Source organism: Hyperoodon ampullatus (genome assembly GCF_949752795.1).
Source record: "Hyperoodon ampullatus genome assembly, chromosome: 9".
NCBI lineage: Eukaryota > Metazoa > Chordata > Mammalia > Artiodactyla > Ziphiidae > Hyperoodon > Hyperoodon ampullatus.
Genome location: NC_136922.1, coordinates 44,498,179 through 44,522,794, shown reverse-complemented (window position 1 = coordinate 44,522,794; position 24,616 = coordinate 44,498,179). Strand labels below are relative to the sequence as shown.

At 35.4% G+C, this 24,616-nt stretch overlaps 1 protein-coding gene across 1 annotated transcript in view; it reads left to right on the top strand.

Annotated features, from left to right (window-relative positions):
- Window positions 1-24,616, top strand: part of PHF14 (PHD finger protein 14) — a 210,855-nt gene that overhangs the window by 50,002 nt on the left and 136,237 nt on the right. Inside the window, exons 8-14 of the mRNA XM_079711347.1 lie at window positions 4,809-4,955; window positions 5,754-6,024; window positions 6,333-6,439; window positions 7,808-7,903; window positions 9,738-9,841; window positions 12,345-12,476; window positions 21,556-21,724. Of these exons, the coding sequence (XP_079567473.1) occupies window positions 4,809-4,955; window positions 5,754-6,024; window positions 6,333-6,439; window positions 7,808-7,903; window positions 9,738-9,841; window positions 12,345-12,476; window positions 21,556-21,724 (1,026 nt within the window). The remainder of the gene's footprint in view (window positions 1-4,808; window positions 4,956-5,753; window positions 6,025-6,332; window positions 6,440-7,807; window positions 7,904-9,737; window positions 9,842-12,344; window positions 12,477-21,555; window positions 21,725-24,616) is intronic.

The following is a 24,616-nucleotide window of genomic DNA, read 5'->3' as shown; positions in this document are numbered from 1 at the left end:
AGTTGTGGTTTACTGAGGTGGAGAAGACTGAAGGAAGAGCAGATCTGTTGAAGGAGAAAAGGAAACTGAGGACAGTTTTGGACATGTTGAGTTCAAAATGCCTATTAGACATGTAAGTGGAGAGATCAGGTAGGTTGTTGGCTATCAGAGTCTGAAGTTTAGGGAAGCAGTCAAGGCTACAGATATAAATTTGGGAGCTGTCAGGGTATAGATAGTATTTATGGTGGGATGACTAGATGAAATTATCTAGGTTATAAGAGTAGAAGGAGATGGGAAGAGGTCTGATGGCAGTCATAGGGCTACCTCAGCATTCAACAGCACTCAAATTTGGGAAAATAAGGAGGAATCTACTAAGGAGACTGAGGAGGAGTGATCAGTGAGGTAAAAAATAGAACTAAGAGAGGCATTTCAAAGAAGTGTTTCAAAGAGGGAGTGAGCAAATTGTGTCAAAGGAGTAAGATTAAGACTGAGAAATGACCATTGGAATTGGCAAAATGAAGGTCATTTTTCACTCGACAGGAGCTATTGGAGTGGTTGGGAGTAGACAATGAAAACTTAGGAATGGAATAGAATTGAAGATAGCTAATATGGACAGGGCTTTAGATTTTTCCTTTTAAGAGGAGCTTAGAAGTGGAACAACAAATGGGAGCCCAAGGAAGTTCTTTTAAGTATTTTTAAAGGATATTACAGTATGTTTAGCATGCCAGTGGAGAGAAGAAAATGTGTAAGAGAGAGAAAATTCCTGGAGGGAAGACAGGGTGGGATATTATCACAACTGAAGGTTAACCTTAGAGAGGAACATTGGGCAGTTTATCCATAGTAACAGGAGATTAGTCAGAGGATATGTGTAGACATGCAGATAGGTTGAGGTATGTGGTGATTCGAGGTTGTGGAAGTTTTTGTTTTGTTGCTTTTCTCTTCTCTTTGAGACCCTCTCCAGTGAAATAAACAAATAAGGTCATCATCTGCAAGTTAGGAATAGGGAGGAGATATTGCAGGTTTGACAGAGAGATAAAGCTATTCAATAATTATCTACAAAAATGGAATACAGATTAATTTGAGAATGTGTTCAGATGCTCAGGTACAGGTACAAAATAGGGGAAGAGTTGGATTTACCTGTGCCTTAGGCTTGTCAGGCGAAGCTAGTTGAGGAAGAGAGGAACAAGCGAATCGATGCGCCATGCAAAGAAGTAATTAATTGATGGACCATGAAATAATCAGGTAAAGAGGGCAGTCATGTGCATGGGCTCTAGGACAGTCAGAAGACAGAAAGTCCGTACATTGGAGACCTGAAAGGTGTTAGAAACTTGTTTGAGTCTTAGAGAGAGTGATCAGGAAGGATAAAAGATGATGCTCAGAGGGCTTCCCTGGTGGCGCAGTGGTTGAGAGTCCGCTTGCAGATGCAGGGGACGCGGGTTCGTGCCCCGGTCCGGGAGGAACCCACATGCCGCGGAGCGGCTGGGCCCATGGGCCATGGCTACTGGGCCTGTGCGTCCGGAGCCTGTGCTCCACAGCGGGAGAGGCCTCTAAAAAGATGATGCTCAGAGAATGATATTTTAGGCATTGAATTATGGAAAGAGTACAGAATCTAGGTCCAGTCATGGCAATTAAATGGCTGAGGTGGGGTGGATAAGAACATTGATGGTGTTGTAACTGAGAAGGTAAATACGATATGCTCCTAACTCATTATAGGATTTCAGTAAACACTTCAGTTTTATTAAGGTACCAATAAAGCATCCCTACTTTCTTAAAAATACACTTTTTACAAGTGCCAGTTGGTTCTCAGTGTACAAGACTCCCAGTAGTTTCTTTCAGTTTATACTCCTTTGATCTGCTGTATCAGTATTACTCAGGGAGCTTCGTTTAAAAAAAGTTTTTCTTTTAAGATTCTAGAACAAATCATGCAATCCAGAGGTCCACAGCCTAAACTAGGCCTGTGGATACATTCTTTTGATAAGAATAGTGCTATAAAAAGACAACCTTGGGGCTTCCCTGGTGGCACAGTGGTTGAGAGTCCACCTGCCGATGCAGGGGACACGGGTTCGTGCCCCGGTCCGGGAGGATCCCACATGCCGCGGAGCGGCTGGGCCCGTGAGCCATGGCCGCTGAGCCTGCGCGTCCGGAGCCTGTGCTCCGCAACGGTGAGAGGCCCGCGTACCGCAAAAAAAAAAAAAAAAAAAAAAAAAAGACAACCTTGAGGGGCATTCCACTTTGTCACATTGCTCATAGTCCCCACCTTTACCCTGCATCCCCCCACCTCCCCACCCCCATCATTACTTTTGTCTTATAATCTTCCAGCGTCTTTTAGGCCCCTTTGCACATTCACGTTTACTGGTACTTTTCTCAAGGCATTCACGTTTAAAACTCTTTGCCTTAGACCTACTGAATCACAATCTCCAGAGTTGGGCTTTTGTCATTTCTGTTTGGAAACGTCCATAAGTAAATCTGATGACAGGTAGTGGTTGAAAAAGACAGATCTTAACTTTCTAGCAGTGGATCTTGGGTCAGCAACTTAACCTCTCTTGTTTTCAGTTTTCTATCCATAAAATTGATATTAAAATAATAGAACCCACCTCATGTGGTAGTGTTAAAGGATAAATGAGATAGTATGAAAAAAGGCACCTGTGCCTGGTACATGGTAGATATTCAGAAAAATGTTTTTCCCTTTCTATTTTCCATTGGGAGTAGGATCTTGAAAGTTTCTCTAGGCAAGTTGAAGGGATATTCCAAGTCAACCAATGCATTAATTAGGACACTATTTTGAATGGTTTAACAAAACCAAATAGCCAGTGACTTAAACAAAGAAGAAGTTGAATTCTTTCTACATTCCAGACTGATTTGATATTGGGGGAGTTTGGTTCCAGGGACCAGGTGCCTTCTTACTTGTTGCTTCATCTTCCCTTAGTCTGTTGCACTTTCTTACATGGTCAGAGATGGTTTATCACACCTTGACTGGGTTCCACCCCATTGGAAGGAAGGAAGAAAAGGTTAAGAGTAGGCAGTTTCCTTTCAAAGGTATGGTTAGGAAATTTCACAAACCTCATTGGCTGGAACTTATCACATGCCCATATCCAGATGCTGAGAGTCTGGAGCAGAGATTTTCTGGCAAGGTCATCAAGTACCCAGTAGAAACTCAGAAGATTCTAGTACTAAGGAGAAGAAGGGGAGGATAGATATTAGAAGACAGTGGTTTCTGTCACAGTTAATATTTGCTTGGTATATCTGTCCCACTGTCTAAACAAGGTTAATCCCTTGGTCATTCTACCCTTAGACTTAGGGTTTATTGTCCCCCAATCCCAAATAATGAAAACAAACAAAAAAATTACTTGGGCTACCTAGTCCCCTTTTTGACCAGAGATGACTGGTCTATTAGCGAGTCAGAGTCTAGGTCCTAATGCTTAACTCATCTATGGAAGCATGAATCCTATCTCTGATAAGTCAATTTCAACCTTACCTACTACTTTAAAACAGTAGAATAGTTCTCCAGATCATTTTGATTGCGCTTCAATGTGTTCTTTATTTCCATTAGCCTATTCTGTGACCAGGATATAGAGTATGTTATGAGAAAGCAACTGTGTGTGTGTGTGTGTGTGTGCACGTTTTAATGCAATCTTCTGCCCATGTTTTTGTATTGTGTACCTATATGAAGTAGTTATTATTAAATCTGTTTTACTAATGAGTTAACAGAGACCCAGAGATGTTTCGCAACTTGTTTGAAGCCACAAAAATCAGTAAGTGGTGGAGCCAGGATTTATCTCCAGGTTTTTATATTTCAAAATTCTGTGATCACAGTGTTCACGGTGCTATATTGTGACATCTTTGGATATCACACTACAGAACTGCATCATATGCTTTTTTTTTTTTTAATGTCAAGGACACTTTAGTTTTATTACGATGATTTCTCTTTTTGTACTTTCTCATTTGTTTCTTCTTTTTTTAGTGTCATCATTTCTCTTTGGGCTGTAAAACCCCACCTTACTAAGAGACCCTTTAACATAACTTAGATAAAAACCTATATGGATAGCTTATCTTTATTTTTCTCTTTGGGACAGACCTAAAGAATGAACTGCCTGTTACTTTGCTGGCAATCACATTGCACATTACTTTTTTTGGCTACATATTTACAATTTATTTCTATTTTTGATAGTAGATTTCTTTTATTTTTGGTACCCTACTATTTATGAATAAAAAATGTACCCATTAAGGTAGTATCATGAAATACGACTGTGAGAGAGCTGCGTTTCCATCTGAGATTTTAGGGTTTCATGAAGAGTTAAAGGGAATATCTAAAATGTTTTATTGACAAGGCCTGACCTTCTTAATCCATTTTTGTCCCAAGTGGAATCTGCCTGTGCATTTCTAGTCAATTAGAAGTGCCCTACTTATTTGTGTTGGCTAGTCCTGTATTTTCTAGATATACTGTTGTTTTATAATATTAATCTATATGCATAACTTTAATATTTAATGATTGTTTCTACCTAAGATTATTGAAATCTTATTTGTTTTAAACCGTAATTATTTTTTAGGTAACAAATATAAATAAATGGTAATACCTAAGATTTGATTTCAGTATTTTTAAATCCACAAGGCCCTTTAAAAAAAAATTGCTAATTTGAACTTGATATATAGGATTAAGTTTCTAAAGCAGCAATTTTTATCATTATGTATAAATATTACTTTTGTAATTTATTTTAGGAATAACCAACACTGTGGGATATTCTTCAAAAAGGAAATATTATCTATTATCGTTTTTTTATGACCCTTTGAAGTAAAAATGTTTACTTTTTCTCCCCTGTTTTTTGATATAGGATATAGCAGATCCATTTTTTGCTTATTGTAAGCAACATGCAGATAGGTTAGACAGAAAGTGGAAGAGAAAAAACTACTTGGCTCTACAATCCTATTGTAAAATGTCTTTACAAGAAAGAGAGAAGCAACTGTCACCAGAAGCACAGGTATGGATGGGATTCATGCCAAAACTCATGTTTTTTTCTTTCAAGGTTATAGATTTCAGGGAATTCCCTGGCGGTCCAGTGGTTAGGACTCCGCGCTCTCACTGCTGAGGGCCTGGGTTTGATCCCTGGTCAGGGAACTAAGATCCCACAAGCCACGCAGCATGGCCAAAGAAAAAAAAAAATCAAGGTTATAAATTTCAGATCTCATGTGTTTGCCAATGACATGTGAAGTATAATTGTGAAATTTAGTTAGTTACCTAGGAAGTGGATTGTCATTAAGATAAATGGTGAGTATAGTTTGTGGTTGAATATATTACTCGTCACCTAGTCAACAAAGCAGTCATTTGTAAAGCATGCTTCCAGTACATTAAAGAATGTGGCTTAGAGGAAATTATTCTATCAGTGCAATATGTTGACCACATCTTTTTTCAGTCTGTTCTAATGTTCTTTTATGCAAAGAATTTGATTAGTTTGCCCATCATATAAAATGTATTTTTATGTAAATTAAGTACATTTATGGAGACTAGTGCAAGGCTAGTTGAGAAGAGAAACTTCAGCTTAATCATATTAGTTTTTGACAATTCTGATCATAGACTAGGACAGTTGTTACTAGGGGTAGACCTGGTTTATTATTGCCCAAGAATTATACAGTATACCTTAAGGACTGTGGATAGATATAATTTGCCTTGATATGTGAAATTCTGGTTATCTTTACTTTTTCTAAATGTGGACATAAAAATCATAAGGAGTATGTTCGATTTTAATATCTTTTAAAATTTGTATACATTTCTTTTATAGGCAAGGATCAATGCCCGGCTTCAGCAATATCGTGCCAAAGCAGAACTAGCTCGATCCACCAGACCCCAGGCCTGGGTTCCAAGGGAAAAATTGCCCAGACCACTCACTAGCAGTGCTTCGGCCATTCGTAAACTTATGCGGAAAGCAGAACTGATGGGGATCAGTACAGATATCTTCCCAGTGGACAATTCAGATACTAGTTCTAGTGTGGATGGAAGGAGAAAACATAAGCAACCTGCTCTCACTGCTGATTTTGTGAATTATTATTTTGGTCAGTATAGACAGTGATGCATGCATGTTTTCATTGATGACAATTTGCCAATGGAGATTTTGATATGCTGTCAATTTTTAGAAATTTACTAGCAATGTTACATATATCAAGTAAAAGCATGTTAATTTTCCTAATAAGTTGTGGGTTGCTGTAAAATGCTAAGTTAATTTGTGAATAGAGTTAAAAGTGTTTTGAATAATGTAGATTTATCCATGTGATCATCCCTATGGTTAGCTTCTTCCTTTGTGTATTTTGTATATCACCTTTTATTTTCTACTAAAGTAAAATTGGATATTTAATTTAAATAGAGAGAAATATGCGCATGATTCAAATTCAAGAAAATATGGCTGAACAAAAGAATATAAAGGATAAATTAGAGAATGAACAAGAAAAGCTTCATGTGGAATATAATAAGGTAAGTTGGCTATAAAACAAACAACATAATATATTACATCTTATTGATGATTTCTTTTCTGATTTTATAACATTTTTATTTATGTTTTATTTTGAAATTCCTCTGGAGTTCTTACAACTTGCCTACAATTCCGACCCCTCATTATTTTCATTACCATCATTAACACTTACTGAGTACTTTCTATGTGCCAGGCACAATTTTGAGCACTTTTACTTGTATTAACTCATTTAATTCTCATTTCAGCTTTATAATATGGCTTAGGATTACTGCTCCCATTTTCAGAGGAGTAAACTGAGTCCTGAACAGGGGAAGTAATTTGCCCAGGCTCACATAGGTAGTCAAGTCATAGAGTTGGGGTTTGAGGCCCAGCAGTCTGACTCCATTCCTTATTCCTAACCACTGTACTATGGAACTTCTCTTTCTGAGTTGTAGAAAACTTTAAAACTTATTTTGAAATTACTGTTTTTTTTCTTGAATTGTTTTGTTACTTTTGATTAAAAAAAAAAGCAACTCCTAATTTAAATTTCCCTCTACCCCTTCATTCTAAAGATGAGGAAGATCAAAAAGAAATATGTAAAAGCAAGTTGCGACTAAATTTTAGGTAATAAGTAACATGAGCATATAAAACCAGGATTGACTTATTGATAAATAATGTTTTAAGTGATAAAAAAATTTGTAGGGGGCTTCCCTGGTGGCGCAGTTGTTTATAGTCTGCCTGCCGTTGCAGGGGACACGGGTTCATGCCCCGGTCCGGGAAGATCCCACATGCCACAGAGCGGCTGGGCCTGTGAGCCATGGCTGCTGAGCCTGCGCGTCCGGAGCTTGTGCTCCGCAACGGGAGAGGCCACAAAAGTGAGAGGCCTGCGTACCGCCAAAAAAAAAAAAAAAAAATTTGTAGGAAGTAAATTTCCAATAATCAGCCGTACTGTATTGAAAAGAGTACTGGGATTCAATTCAAAAGACCTAAGGATTCTTGCTAGTTTTATGATTTTGGCTAAGTCACAAAAACCTTGTGATCCTTAGTTTTCTCATTGGGAAAATGGTGGGAGTGCATCTTGATAGACTCATAAGGATTAATTAGCAGAATGTTTCTGAAATTATATAGTAAACTATAATAGAATATATAAATGTAGGCATCATTATTATCATTAGTAAAAATGGTAACATAAAACAAAATGCTTACATTTTGTTGGTGCTGCTTAGATAATTGGAGACCCTCATTTTTCAGTGTATTGTACTTGAATGTGTTAAAAATATATGGACTATAAATATAGATATTTTGGGGCATTTATTAATAAATTATTTACATTTTAGCATATTTTACTGTATATTTTACTGGTTTACTAATTTGAATTATTTACATTGTAGCTGTGTGAATCTTTAGAAGAACTACAAAACCTGAATGGAAAACTTCGAAGTGAAGGACAAGGAATATGGGCCTTACTAGGCAGAATCACAGGGCAGGTTAGTTTCTTTCCAGTTGCTATCTCTTTCTCTTCTTGCTCTCTATATGATTTCAAAGATCAGAACTCTAATACAACTGTCGCTTCACTAACTAAAGAATTCAGTTTAATCAGGGCCAACTAATCCTCTGGGATAATGATTCCTGCCTGAAGTACATCTAGAGCTTTGGAAGCTGCCTTCTGAGAACTTGTAGCTTAATTTGGTTGTTTTAACAGCTATCTGGTTTGCAGATTTTTTCATTTGCTCTAACTGATTGACCTGTTGTTTGTGATGAAGCTAAGATTTGAAGCATGAGTTACTTCTACCATATTCTTCTGTCTCTAATGTAGCAGTTTTAGATTCCTTGCCACATTTCTTCTGTCCTGTTCTTGTGCTATAATTAGTTTTTTTTTTTGGACCGGGGGAGTGTGTAAAATTTAAACAGAAGACTAGAGAGATTTATTTTCATGTTGATTTGGTTTTGAACTGCGTAAGAAATGGTTTTTGAAACTTTAATGTTAAAGTGTAGTTTTTCTCCTTCAGTAACTATTATTGTAGTTATGAAAAAAATTAACTTTATCCTTGAACATATTTAGCTTTTTATAGTTTTTGGTATTGAAAAGAAGAATCATTGCCAAATGGATTTCTTTGAATGCTTTTTTTTGGTACTGTGTATATAATTCTTAAATTAAGAATTCATTTGAATAATTTCAGTTATTTTTTTAAGGATGATGGAGACTCACTGTGGTCCTTTCACTATGAAAATAGTTTTGTTTGTGAAGGAAGGTTTTCAAAAAACAGATATCTTTCATTGTACTTGTTTTAAAGGTTTACAAAGAGGCAAATTCATTAAACAATTTGTGTAGACATATTATTTTAGAAGGTAATGCATACTGATATGTATTGTGCCATGCTGGCTTTGAAGATGCTGCTTTTGTGAACAAGGTGTATATGGCTTATATTATAATGAATAACATAATATAAAAGGTGAGAATGAATAGTCACGTATGGATAATTGACCTTTGTTTCTATTGATAGGTTGATGAATTTTTGGAAGATTATGGTGTTTTATATTTAGATAAGTTAATATTGAATGCAAGCCTATTATTAGTTTATTTGGCAAGCTAGCATTATCTTTTGACTTGGTTTGCAAGTTTGTCTCATAAGAATTTCCTATTTAGTATAAAACATTATCTACAATAAGAGAGCATTTTCACTTATTAAATCACTTGTAACAGAAGTGCATGCATTTCCTTGTGCAAATGTAAAATACACAGCAGAAGTAGAATTCATTTGTACCACTTGCAGGACACTTTTTTCCAGTTGGTTAAACAGATGCCAGCCCACCGGGCCACTGAGAAATGACTTTGATAGATGGTTGCTGTCTGGGAAGCCAGCATACTACTGATTAGTAGAAACCCAAAGAGAATCTACTTCGCTTTGTGGAGAGTTTGGTCCAATAAGATAATTTTTCTAATTAACCTTTGGAGCACCAGTGTAGCTGGGATGTTGAGGAAAATAAACGGCCTCAATATTCTTTTTGTCAAGTGTACTTTTTTTTTTAAGTTCTTAAATTCTTGTCCTTGTCTTTCATTTTTAAAGCTAAAGTAAAAGTTTAATTTTCATAATGTTTTAGTGGTCCACTGAAAATCGATGAAAGTATGTTATTATAGGCTTCTAACGGCAGTGACTGAGACAAAAACTCATTTTAGTCCCTTTTGGCCAATGTAAAAGCTTGTAAAAGATTTCCCCCTTACAGTCCTAGCATATTAGTTGACTTGAGCGGTGCATAGAGGAAAGTTGCTTTATATTTTTTCTTTAAAACAAAATAAACTGCGTTTGTTCAAATCAATAGAAGTTGAACATACCGGCAATTTTGCGAGCACCCAAGGAGAGAAAACCAAGTAAAAAAGAAGGAGGCACACAAAAGACATCTACTCTTCCTGCAGTACTTTATAGGCAAGTAATGAAATTATGATAGATTAATATTGTGTATTTTTTTTTCATTTTTAAAAATATTATTTATTTTTGGCTGCATTGGGTCTTGGCTGCTGTGCATGGGCCTCTCATTGCGGTGGCCTCTCTTGTTGAGCACGGGCTCTAGGTGCGTGGGCTTCAGTAGTTGTGGCACACGGGCTCAGTAGTTGTGGCTCGCGGGCTCTAGAGCGCAGGCTCAGTAGTTGTGGTCCCCAGGCGTAGCTGCTCTGCAGCATGTGGGGTCCTCCCTGACCAGGGCTTGAACCCATGTCCCCTGCATTGGCAGGCGGGTTCTTAACCACTGTGCCACCAGGGAAGCCCTTGTGTGTTTTTAAACTAATACTTTTTAGTAACAAGATGCGTCAGATATTTGCGAATGAATTATGTTTATATTGGAATTTAAGTTAAATGCATTTGAAGTTCATTTTATTAAAACCATCAGATATGCTTTCCAGATTGAATGATGATAGAATAGATTTTGCTCCTCTTTTAATAGCAAGCTAAATCACTTTTTGTATCCTTTAAGTAACTGGGGCTATGTGTGCATATGCTCCATGGAAATGAACTGTCCTCTGGGGAATTGGAAAGTGACTTTAAATAATGTAGATGATTATTTTCTTAAATAGTTAAAATGATATGTTAGATAAGTGGACATTTATATTTTATTTTACTTGAATGAGTTTTAGAGGTTTACATGTGTTTTTAGGTAGTGATGGGTATTATAATATAGCTTGAACTACTGCCTTTGCACAGTGGTGGATAATGAAGATAAGTTTTAGATTTGAATCTGTCTACATTTTTTTCTCTCTTGGCTCAGTTATAATAATTTCATTCTCCCAAATATTTTTGTTCTTGGCTCAGTATTTTACAGTATTCACCATTATAGCAATTTTACATAGTTATTAAGACTTCTTTCCATACTTCAGTAGGTTTGGATCTCACTATTTTTTCCATGTAACTGATGATATTGAGAAAAGTCTAGAAGATGCTAGTATATGTTTGTGTGTGTGTGTACATACACAAATCTATCTATTTACATACACAAGTATATATGCTTATGTAAATTTATAAATATTCTCCCCACAACCTCTTCCTTTCTCAGAAATAGCAGCAATAGCAACAATATCAATCTCTATAATTATTTTCTCTTCTTGGTTGGAGGCTCTTTCCATAGGTAATAGCAGATAACTTCCTTGAACTGTGGAAGCCCACCAGTGTTTTAGTGTACTTTATGAAGACTAGCACATTCTCAGTCTAGCTTTTCCAAATAAAATTGCTTCATTTGGAACCATCAGGCATATCACTTATGCTCCTGACTTTTTATCACTACAGTTCATTTTTATTTCAGAATATACTTTAAGTAATTGTCCATTTTTACTCTGAGCAACTTTGAGACCCAGTACGGGTCGTTGTTGTCATTGTTGTATATGTGTGTATGTAATCTTTTTTTCTAGGATTATTTAAAAATTCAAACATCATTGCTGTTTCTGTATATATATGGCTCTTTTAGGTTCTCAAAAACTTTTTCCTCAACCTTCACATTCTTAATATAAATATACCCTAGATTTTTAGGTCATGATGTTTGTGCTGTCAGGAGTAGTTAACTTGTCCTTCTGCACAAGAAAAGTTGGATTTCTTAAGAACAAACAAAAATGTAAAATAACAGTAACAGGGACTTTCCTGGTGGTCCAGTGGTTAAGACTTCGCCTTCCAGCACAGAGGGTGTGGGTTCGATCCCTTGTTGGGGAGCTAAGATCCCACATATCTCGTGGCCAAAAAACCAAAACATAAAAACAAAACAAACAAACAAAAAAAACTGGAAGCAATATTGTAACAAATTCAATAAAGACTTTAAAAATGGTCCATATAGTAAACAAATAACATAACATAATGTAACATAACAGTAACAACAATAGTAAAACTTCCCATTCTTTATAATAAATAATCAATTGATATATTTTTAAGACTCAAAGTCTGATTCTGTAAAGAGACTTATATATGTAGCTTATTTACATGTTGAAGTTTCTTTGAAAGATTTATAATTAATGGTAGAAAATAAACAGAATTTTGTTTGTAAAGTAACTTCTTTTGTAGTTTTAGAGACGTAGAAAATTGAAAGATTTTTTTGTTTAATAATTTGTTTCTAGAAAAAAATTGGTCTAATGTTAAATGGGTTTTAAAGTGATAATTAAAATTAAGATAAAGACAACGTTAACATAAGTATCTAACATATGACCTTCTGAAAAGTATGACACCAGCAATATTTAAATTTATACTAGATCCAGGCTATTTTTCTACATTCTCAAAAGTATATAGAACTAATAGTTATTGACATTATAAAAAGACATGTTATGAAAAAATATTTGATTTCAATAAAAGAAAAGTTAATATGGTGAAATTTTGAAATTTTAAAAATACGCTATAAGTTAACTGTTCACTATGATGATTATTATTCTAATCCTTTATTTGCTGCCTTTATTCAAAGTTGTGGAATTTGTAAGAAGAACCATGATCAGCATCTTCTTTTATTGTGTGATACCTGTAAACTCCATTACCATCTTGGATGTCTGGACCCTCCTCTTACAAGGATGCCAAGAAAGACCAAAAACAGTTATTGGTAAGTAAAATGGAGAGGATTTAGATGTCAGAACTGCTTTGCTCTTAGTTTCAACAGTGTAAGTGTTATATCATATTGCTTCATATAAAGTTTTCAGTAAGTTTTTAATTGATATTTTTATAATTTTTTCCAATTTTATTGAAATATAATTGACAGTTAAAAATTGTGTAGTTTTAAAAATAAACAAATGGGACCTAATGAAACTTAAAAGCTTTTGCACAGCAAAGGAGACCATAAACAAGACCAAAAGACAACCCTCAGAATGGAGAAAACATTTGCAAATGAATCAATTGACAAAGGATTAATCTCCAAAATATACAAGCAGCTCATGCAGCTCAATATCAAAAAAACAAAGAACCCAATCAAAAAATGGGCAGAAGACCTAAACAGACATTTCTCCAAAGAAGATATAGAGATTGCCAACAAACACATGAAAGAATGCTCAACGGGCTTCCCTGGTGGCGCAGTGGTTGAGAGTCCGCCTGCCGATGCAGGGGACACGGGTTCGTCCCCCGGTCCGGGAAGATCCCACATGCCGCGGAGCGGCTGGGCCCGTGAGCCATGGCCGCTGACCCTGCGCGTCCGGAGCCTGTGCTCCGCAACGGGAGAGGCCACAACAGTGAGAGGCCTGTGTAACGCAAAAAAAAAAAAAAAAAAAAAAAAGAATGCTCAACATCATTAATCATTAGAGAAATGCAAATGAAAGCTACAATGAGATATCATCTCACACCGGTCAGAATGGCCATCATCAAAAAATCTAGAAACAATAAATGCTGGAGAGGGTGTGGAGAAAAGGGGACCCTCTTGCCCTGTTGGTGGGAATGTGAATTGGTACAGCCACTATGGAGAACAGTATGGAGGTTCCTTAGAAAACTAAAAATAGAACTACCATATGACCCAGCAATCCCACTACTGGGTATATATCCTGAGAAAACCATAATTCAAAAAGAGTCATGCACCACAATGTTCATTGCAGCTCTTTTTACAATAGCCAGGACATGGAAGCAACCTAAGTGTCCATCAACAGATGAATGGATAAAGAAGATGTGGCACATATATACAATGGGAGATTACTCAGCCATAAAAAGAAACGAAATTGAGTTATTTGTAGTGAGGTGGATGGACCTAGAGTCTGTGATACAGAGTGAAGTAAGTCAGAAAGAGAAAAACAAATACTGTATGCTAACACATATATGTGGAATCTAAAAAAAAAATGGTCATGAAGAACCTAGGGACAAGATGGGAATATAGATGCAGACCTACTAGAGAATAGACTTGAGGATATGGGGAGGGGGAGGGGTAAGCTGGGACAAAGTGAGAGAGTGGCATGGACATATATACACTACCAAACGTAAAATAGATAGCTAGTGGGAAGGAGCCGCATAGCACAGGGAGATCAGCTTGGTGCCTTGTGACCACCTAGAGGGGTGGGATGGGAAGGGTGGCAGGGAGGGAGACGCAAGAGGGAAGAGATATGGGAACATATGTATATATATAACTGATTCACTTTGTTATAAAGCAGAAACTAACATACCATTGTAAAGCAATTATATTCCAATAAAGATGTTAAAAAAATTGTGTAGTTTTAAGGTTTACAACTTAATGATTTGATATATATATGTATACCTTATGAAATAATCACCACAATCAAGCTAATTAGCATAGTCATCACCTCACATAGTTACCATTTTTTTGTGGTGAGAACATTTCAGACATAAATATTTATTATAGCATTATATGAATAAAGATGTAGCAGTTTTTTGATAAATGAATTGAGGCTATTTTGGTATCTTAGCAATGGTTTCTTAAAGGATGAATTCTGCTTATAATTCTCTTTATTATAAATTTTTTTAGATGCTTTAATTTTGTTTTGAAATTGAATGAATTTATCAAGAATTTGCCTCCATATTCATGCTTTTATTTGTAATTTAGTATTTTATTTCTAAATTAGTGTCACCGAAGGCTTTACTTCTGGTACATGTCACTTGTGCTAGTTGTATATTTAAGTTCAGCCATTCTTTGCAAATCTAGAAACATTTGACATATGTTTCTGAATTATTTTTTTCATTAACTTAGGCATGTTGAATCACTACAGATGTTTGATAAAAGCTTATGATATTTATAAGTTTTATTCTTAATTTTAGTCCAAGGAAGAGACAGATGTGCAAATTCTAATAGATTGATTCCATACAGGAAGAATATAGGCCACAGAAAGCTTTGGAATGAACATGACTATTCTTTTTATACAAACTTTATACAAATTCTAGTTTTAGAAAAGACTGGACCCCAGAGTTTTAAATGGTAATCTGTACAAAAAGGTGTGTATTCTTCAAACACATTAAAGCAAGTTTTCTGACCTCATTGTTTTATTTCATAAACCTACCTCTGTTCATTTTATTAAGAAGCTCACACATTCTTTCACCATTTTCACATGATTGATTTTTCATAGTGTTCTTTTATCAGTTTGTCTTGAGCCAGTCATACTGATCAACTCTTTTTCAAATATAGTGGAATGTATTACTTTTGATATGTGTGTGCTTTTGAAACCAGAATTTAAGGGAAACTTGCTGTCACTTATTAGAATGCCAGCAGTGTTAATAAACATCCTATGTGGGTTTCTAAATTGAAAGCCAGTTTGGTAGTCTCCAGGGCCAGGAAGCTTTGTCATGATCTTGGAAGTGTAGATATGCATTTCTCTTCTTAAATGAGGTTATTAATTTGTCTAATCCCACTGTGCTTGCAGAGCTTTGTTTTCCAGTGTGTAAGAGTTTCTGGAACAATATTAGATGAAAGTGCATAGCCTAGGATGTTTTAGTGAAAGCTCCCCCCAGAGAACCTAAATTACTTAGGGTTCTATGCATTAGTTGCAATGTCTTAAAGTAAAAGTAGAAGCTAATATTGCAGCAAAGTGAAGTCTTCACTATCTTGTAGCTTCTAGTGATCAAATTTCCTTTGGCCTCTAAAATCAACTTAGCTTTGCTTAGCAATTAATTGGATGTATTACTTTTGGAATAATTTTTGGAGAATATTTTTTCTTCAGTGCTCTCAAATGTGGGAGGCAGTTTTTACTTTTTGCTTTTTAACATTTCCAGTTTATTTTTGAAATTATATTAAAAATAATAAATACTAAAAAAACACTTCACCTCCTACATACTTTACCATTAACTATGCTTTTTAGTTTATTTAAATCTATTGTATATATATGTTAGAAAAACTGTGTAATGGTGTGCTACTACATCTTTTCCCCATTCTGTGCATGATAGCTTGAAATTGACCACAGGTAGGAGTATTCCTACCACAGAAATTGGCAAAAGCTACAAATTAGGATTTTTGCCCATATTTACCATCACACCGTTGCCTAATTTCTGCTTTAATCTCTACCTTAGTTTTCAGTCTTTTACTTAGGGAAAGAGGTCCTGTTACTGGATCCTTATTTCATGACTAAACCCTAGTTTGGGGCTTAAATTTCTACAGAGCCCACTGGTATACATTTCTGATGTCACCAGTTTCTGCTCTTGCTGTCTTTATGCTATACAAGCCTGTGTTAACACCCTTACTGCTATATCCCCCTTATGTTTGCTGCCAGCTAGAATTACTATGCAGTATGTTGCTTTACTTCTCAAATACCATATTCTTCTTGATAGACTATTCTAAGCAACTAATCCAGTCAATAGTCCAGTCAACTATTCTAAGCAAATAGTCCAGTCTAAGCTGGACTATTCTATCTAGGTCTTTCTTCCAATATCAGCACTGCTTTCCTGAAGACACTAGTTCTAGATCTGGATGCTTTCTGTTTGGTCCATTCCACAATAGTTCACAGCGCTATGCTGGACTGAGTTAAGACATGTGACAGGAAAGAAGAGATGGTTAAAGCTACAGAAGTAATTTATTGGTGGAGAATAGGGAACTTGAGTGAGTGCATGTTAGATAGACTTTTCAGTGAAATAGAAGTAGTCTGTTGAGAGGGAAAGGACCTGGGATGATAATAGGGGCTTGAGAAGAGAGGAAATAGTTTGCACCAGGTACTGTGGGAAAAAAAAAATCAGAGATAACTGACTTGCTGAAGCTATATAGCAAGAATGTTCAGTGAATTTGTTTAGTAAGTGTGATTAATTGATTTTTCTCCAGTAATGCTGAGCTGACCAGGAGGAGGAGAGGGGAAGACCCAAGGACTTCTTAGGTTAGATTAGAGGTGGGCAAATCAGATGAAGAAGAATATTAGGTGGGTGAGGCATTTGGCAGGGGGTAGAGGGACTAGTAAAGGTGTAATCTAGGCTCTGTTTTGTTTGTACTTACTCCCAGTGTTTGAGATGTATTTTGTTTCACTTTTAGTTTATGTTATCTTGTTTTGTTTTTTTAAATATATAATTTTGAGCACTACCTTACATTCTTTCTAAGACAAGCCTGGTAAGGTATAAATAAATAGTAAGGGTTTGATTCGTTAGAGTAGTTCAAATAGTAAATACTTATTTTAATTTTGGGGTACTAATCTTATGTTTCCACCACCCATCTGATCAGAATTTGTCTTGCGTTTTCTAATTATTGAAAGAATATTATGAAGAGTATTACTTGACAGAATTGAGTAATATTACTTAAAAAATATTACTCAGCATAATGTCCTCAAGGTCCATCCATGAAAAAAACTGTGGTGTGAAATCTTTGAAGACTGAAAGAGGTAATTTGTAAAGGAAAAAAATAAATCATAAAGTATTTATAATATTTGGGAAATAGAGCGTTACTAGATTTATTACGTTTAAAAATTCATAAAATCGTTTTTTCTTTTATCCTTTTATTCTCTGGATATACTTTTATTTATTCTTTTAAGACAAAAAGAAAATATGTAGCACAAACCTTTCTATGAAGGATTTTGCAAGTAGTTTTTTCCCATGTTTGTCTTCATAATTTGTCTTCCCTTTCTCCCATTAACTCTTTTTTTTAAATTGAGATATAATTGACATTTAACATTTTATTAGTTTTAGGTGTACAGCATAATGATTTGATATAGATATATTGTGAAGTAATTACCACAATAAGTTTAGTTGACATCCATCACCAAATTTTTTTTTCTTGTGATGAGAACTTTTAAGATCTACTTTCTTAGCAACTTTCAAACATACAGTGTAGTATTATTAACTGTAGTCACCGTGCTGTACATTACATCTCAGGACTTATTTATTTTGTAACTGGAAGTCTGTCCCTTTTGCCCACCTTTACCCATTTTGCCCACCCCCTCCACTTGCCTCTGGCAACCACCTGTCCATTCTCTGTGAGTTTGTTTTTGTTTTTAATATTTCACATATAAGTGAGATTATACAGTATTTGCCTTTGACTTATTTCATTTAACATAATGTCCTCAAGGTCCATCCATGTTGTTGCAAATGCCAGGATTTTCTTCTTTATTATGGCTGAATAATACTCTATTGTATATATAGACCACATTTTCTTTATCCGTTTATCTGTTGATGGACACAGGTTGTTTCCATGCCTTGGCTAATGTAAATAATGATGCAGTGAACATGGGAGTGCAGATATCTTTTCAAGATAGTGATTTCATTTGCTTTGGATAAATACCCAGAAGTGGAATTGCTCATACGATAGTTCCATTTTTAATTTTTTGAGGAATCTCCACACTGCTTTTCAGAGTGGCTGTACCAGTTTACATTCCCAACAGTGCATGAGGTTTCCCTTTTTTCCATATCCTCAGCAGCACTTGTTATCCCTTGTCTTTTTTATGACAGTCATTCTAACAGGTTTGAGGTGATATCTCATTGTAGTTTTGATTTGTATTTCCCTGATGTAGTTTTCTATAGGCACCTTTGAAGATTTCCCTCTAAAAAGTGGGGAAAGCATGGGAAAAGGCTTAGAAATAAGAAAAAAAAAAACTATGGTGTGAAATCTTTGAAGACCGGAAGAGGTAATTTATAAAGGAAAAAAAGTAAATCATAAATTATTTATAATATTTGGGAAATACAGTGTTACTGGATTTATTATGTTTAAAAATTCATAAAGTCTTTGCCTTATGCAAATTAAATTTTCTATAGATTAAATTAGTATTCTTCCTTGTTTTAGCATTATACAATAAAAATTATTTTTCTTTAGTAATTAAGATTTTAAAAACCTCCTTACGTAATTATTCTGAACATAAGTTGTAGTGTAGGGTGCTGGGGATCAAGAAGGTACAGCAAATTGAGGAAAATCTCTTAGTATTTCAGTATGAAGGTAGTGCTTTGGCATAAATTCCTTACCTGAATTTTCATTATTTATACTTTAAAAATCCATTTTTAATTAATGGAATTTTTTGATTACTTAAGGTTATCTTTAGTACTATGCATAGGAATTATAGATTTTATAGATTCTCTTCCCTAATAGAATATATTAAGTAAAAATATACAGGATTAAGGTGAGTTTAGCTTAATTCATAGATAATAGCAGCTTAGTGGATTGTTTTTTTTTTCTATTTTTTTAATTAATTTATTTTTTAGTGGATTACTAAAAGAAGCCAGGTATGTGTTTTGATATTATGAAAGATAATTATGACTTTACCCCAAATATATGTAATTCCATGGAATTGGACAGGCCATGGCTTTATCCTCAGTTATTATTTCTTAGCATCTTGTGTACCGGTTAATGTAGCAGAGATGCTTTTTCATATCTTAAAGGCTATTTATAAGATTAGGACTATAGGGACTTCCCTGGCAGTCTAGTGGTTAAGACTTCACCTTCCAATGCAGGGGCGGGTTCGATCCCTGGTCAGGGAGCTAAGATCCTATATACCTTGTGGCCAAAAAACCAAAACAAAAAACAGAAACAATATTGTAACAAATTCAATAAAGACTTTAGAAATGGTCCATGTCAAAAAAACAAAAAACAAACCCCCCCCAGAAACAATATTGTAACAAATTCAATAAAGACTTTAGAAATGGTCCATGTCAAAAAAACAAAAAACAAACCCCCCCCAGAAACAATATTGTAACAAATTCAATAAAGACTTTAGAAATGGTCCATGTCAAAAAAACCAAAAAAAAAAAAAAAGATGAGGACTATAGAGTTTAAAAGATTGCTGAAAGAGTTGCAGGTAGTGTTTTCATCTGTGTTGGCTTTTTGTACTGCAAGTATCATGTGGCAGTTGTCTTGAAATAGGAATAGATAAAGTTCTGCTTTGGCAGTTACATTTTGTTTAGATTTTTCTGAGTTCAGTGTTTTGTGGTTTTCAGAGCATAACATTTCTATTATCTGAGTGCTCTAAAGCAAGTTTCTTTGTCACCTAAATGTATTACTTTTGGTGGGGGTGAGAATGAGCATGAGAAGTTGGAGAATGTACTGACAAAGATTATAGTTACAAAATGAGAAACAGAGGGGAAACAATGGAAATAATGGAAATGAGATGTCCATTTTCCTGGAAATGAGGTTCTCCTCCATCCGCAGGGCTTGCTGTGTTTTGTTATTTATTTTTTTGCTTGTTTCTTTTTATTGTAGCGGGCTGTCTTTGTTCTGGGTAACAGCCTGAAGTGTAAACTTACGGTTTTCTCATGTCTTTTCTGAGCCTTTCCCTGGGCAAGTGTGGTCATTTAAAATTTTTTCCCATATATGCATTTTCTTTGGAAGGTCCTAGTCTTTAATGTCTGGTTCCCAAAAGGGGAAAAAGAAAAATGAAGGTGGGGGGGTAAAGGGTACCAGTCTGCTAAGTCCTGGAAGTCACTTTGGACCAACGGGTGGGGTTTGGAATAATAGGAGGGGTCACCCACCTTTTTGTCTGCCATCACGTGATGAGAAGCAGCAATTAGTGATCAGAGCACATATCCCCAGTGTTTGGAGGACAGGGTTCATTTTGTCCAACCTGGCTCCTGAAAGCTGTGACATGCTGCCGCAGGAACATGTGCACAGCTGCCTGCCATGTGGCTTAGGATGGGGGATAGGTAGCTGCTACTGTACTAAGAGCTGAAATTGACCAAAATTAACTGTAATTTACCTGTGCCAGCCTTTCCCTGGAAGTTGCAAGCCTTTAGTAGACTCCAGAGTTCCAAAATAGATAAGTCAGACAGATTCTGCTAATGTAATTGTTGTCTAGGTTGAGATTCAGATTTCTATCGCTTTCTATCCTGCCATCTTCCCCCCCACCATATTTTTAAAAACGCTACTTTTTAAAGTTAATTAATTAATTAACTTATTTATTTATTTTTGGCTGTGTTGGGTCTTCGTTGCTGCACGGGCTTTCTCTAGTTGCGGCGAGCAGGGGCTGCTCTTAGTTGTGGTGTGCGGGCTTCTCATTGCGGTGGCTTCTCTTGTTGTGGAGCACGGGCTTGAGGTGTGCGGGCTTTGGTAGTCGTGGCACATGGGCTCGGTAGCTGTGGCTTGCAGGCTCCATAGTTGTAGCTCACAGGCCTAGCTGCTCTGTGGCATGTGGCATCTTCCCGGACCAGGGCACGAACCCGTGTCCCCTGCATTGACAGGCAGATTCTTAACCACTGTGCCACCAGGGAAGCCCTAAAAATGCTACTTTAATACATTCTTTTCATAAATAAATTTATATTTTTTCTTTTATACTTAGTATAGGCCACCAACCAAAATGATCCATTTATTTTTGTTCAGCACTTCTTAGAGTCTGTTTTACAGAACTTCCTTAGTTGGTATATTCAGCACAGCTTGCCATTAATTAAGATTCAAGGATATTATAGCTGTGACAAGACGTAGAGTCAGGGTCAATGAATACTTTGATTTTCTGGTGTCACAGTGTATGTCACTTAAGGAAAAATCATGATTTCCTAATGGAAACTGTCTTTTTAATCAGTACTGAGCCTCTTTTGTTGGTTCACTTAAACATGTAGCAGTATTACATGTGTTTTTATTATACTTATGGGATACATGGAATTGCTTGATGCATTATACTTATTGTTGTTTCTCTTACAAGAATGTATGTGCTTTTCTGTATGTATAGTCATTGTATACCCTATGGTCACATGTTCCTGTGTATATTTTCATATATTCTAAACATATATCTGAATTTTGTATTTATAGAAAACATAGCTAATGCTGGAAGGTAAAAATAAATGTATGAACTTATATTTTTTTCTTTATGTAGGCAGTGTTCAGAATGTGACCAGGCAGGGAGCAGTGACATGGAAGCGGACATGGCCATGGAAACCTTACCAGATGGGACCAAACGATCAAGGAGGCAGATTAAGGAACCAGTGAAATTTGTTCCACAGGATATGCCTCCAGAGCCCAAGAAGATTCCAATAAGAAACACGGTAATTTATTCCCTAGTTATCATAGCCATTACAAAATTCTGAGGTCAAAATTTAAGGGGTGAGAAAGACAAAGGGTAAACATATACTCAGTAGCCAATGAAAGTAACATGTATATTGCTATTGGTTATTCTTAAAAGTTTATTTCATATTATGAAATATACCAATCATACATGAGAATGTACAGTTTTTATATTCAACATAAAGCATAATAATAATGAAGGCCCATTGTGTTCTCAAACCCACTTCAAAAATAGAATATTACCAAGGCCTTTGAAGTCACCTTTGAATCCCTCAGTACTCACTTCACCATCCATCTAGCCCAGAGGTCACCACATTCCTCAACTTTGTATTTCTCATTCACTCCTTTTTTATACATATTGATATGTATGTATATATGTATTCATAAATAATGCATAGTTTTTCAGAGTTTGAACTTTGTATAAATGGAGTCAGACTTTTTTTCCTGTTATTTGATACTTTGACCAACATTATCTTGATTTGATTCACACATGCTGATCTGTGTAACTGTAGTTCATTTATTTTCACTAATATGTAGTTTTTTATTGAAACAATAGATCATTATTAATTTATCGTTTGTTCTATAGTTTGGCAGTTTTGTTGTCTCCATCTTTTTACTTTTATAAACAACTCATTTTTAAATATCTTTCTGAATGTCTCCTGCAGCATGGTAACAGGGAGTTAGGGTATATAGCAAGGCATGGATTTGCTTAGTTATAGGATATCTGCATCTTCAGTTTTGCTAGGTAATTCCAATATTTTCCAAACCACTTTACACTTACACCAGTAATGAATAAGTGGTATAAGTTTTGCTCCCAAACATGTTTTGTCCAATGTTTTAATGCTTTCCAGTGTGATACATGTAAAATAGTACATGGACATTTTATTTTGCATTTCCCTCAACACTTAGATGACTTAGAGCATGTATTTGTATATTTTTGGTCGGTTGTATTTCCTCTTCTAGGATATGTATGTGCAAGTCTTATTCAGCTTTTCCATCAGGTTGTTAGCCTATTTCTCATTGAAAATTCTTTGAGGTCAGAGTTATTACCAGGTGCCTGGGAGCTCTACCAACCTAAGACCATTTTAAATAAAAGTTTAGCATGTGTGTCTCTTCCATTACATGAGTAGTGTTAATTTCTACTCCAAACCCATGAGGGGTGGCTTGCAGTTATGAATTCTAAGGGGAGACATTTTTCACCTTCTTACCTTGAGCCAAGGCAGGCACAATTAAAAAATCTGCCTTCCCCTGAGGGAGATGTAAATATGTTTTTAGGGTTAGTTATCATCATTCATTTGTTTTATCTGTTTGGTTTTAGAGAGTCTTAATTTTTTTTTCCTTAAACTAACAGTTTTCTCAAAAGTTTTTTTTAATCTGTAGTAACCGTCTATATTACAATATAATCACTTAAAAGATTTTGTTTAAGAGAAATCACTTAGATTATTTCATTCAGTTTTGTGTTACGGACTCATTTGAAATCAAAGAGGCAAATCTGGGAATTTTTATCTTTTAGATAATTGAAGTAGTTAATTTTGAGTGCTCTAAATTGATCAACTTGAAATAGTTTTATCTATAGTTTCCACTAGTTTAAAACATTTTTTAGACTTCACAAATATATTTTGTTTACAGATGAACTAGAGAGAATTTTCCTTCTTTAAGTAAGCCTGTTTGTTTCTATTTCTAAAATATTTTCTATAACTGTTTGTTGCTACTATCTGAAGCTATTCTTAAAATCTTAGAGAAAAACTTCTTATGTCTATGTCTACAAAATTATCCTCTTATGAAGCATTTTTTTCTAGTTTCTTTATTGTTTAAAGAAATCCTTAGGAACAGTATTATCATTTTTAACTTTGGAGTTATCATATAGAGGGGAATTTTGTACATATTATAGTGATATTTATGTGCCCATAGTTTAGTATTACTTAAGATAAATGAGGATTCTGGTTTTTTTTTTTTTTTTCTAATTTACCTGTCTGCTTTTCCAGCCTAGAATTACAAGGAAGCTGTTAAATTTTCTAATTTAGTGCAATTCCTCTCATCTTATTCTTTGTCTCTTGTTTTTTTGTGTTAAAGTTTTAGTCTTCTTGTAGATGTTGGTAGGTAAAAGATGAGAAAGGATTATATATGCAGTAATTTTAGGAAATATAGTATGGTTATTTTTTCTTTGGGGGGAATTCAAATGCATATTGAAGCTTTGAGAAATACTAATGTTTAGAAAAATGATTACTTTTCCTTATTTATCCTTTTTCCTAACTTATTTTATCAAAGAGCACTTTTTTTCAAGACAATATTTTATTGTGGCATAGATCACCATGAGGTACCATCTTTGGAAATGGTATTCTAGAGGCCACAGATTCCTTGCATCAGGATCACCTGGGGTGTTTGTTGAAATGTAGACTTTGGATTCATCCTAGAGCTAATGAATTAGAATTAGGGGGTTGACCTAAGCAGATATCTTAGGTGTTAGTCTTATGCAGACTAAAGTCTGAAAGTAACCCTCTGGATAACATTTATGATTATTACTCTTACTCTTTTCATTCTTCTCTGCCTTTGCTCCGTCAGTCTGTACAGCAGTTCAGAAAACTTGTGATGAGCATATTCAGTTGGTCAGGTAACAGATCGAGGAACTTAAGAATTGAAAGATGTAGAAGAGAATGATCAGTCTCTTGATCTTGATCTTGGCTGAGTTTCTATTGTTACCTTATTTTATTAAATTTATTTATTTATTTATTTTTTGTTTTGGGTGCATTGGGTCTTCATTGCTGCCCGCGGGCTTTCTCTAGTTGCAGTGAGCGGGGTTTACTCTTCGTTGCAGTGCACAGGCTTCTCACTGCAGTGCCTTTTCTTTTTGCAGAGCACAGGCTCTAGGCGTG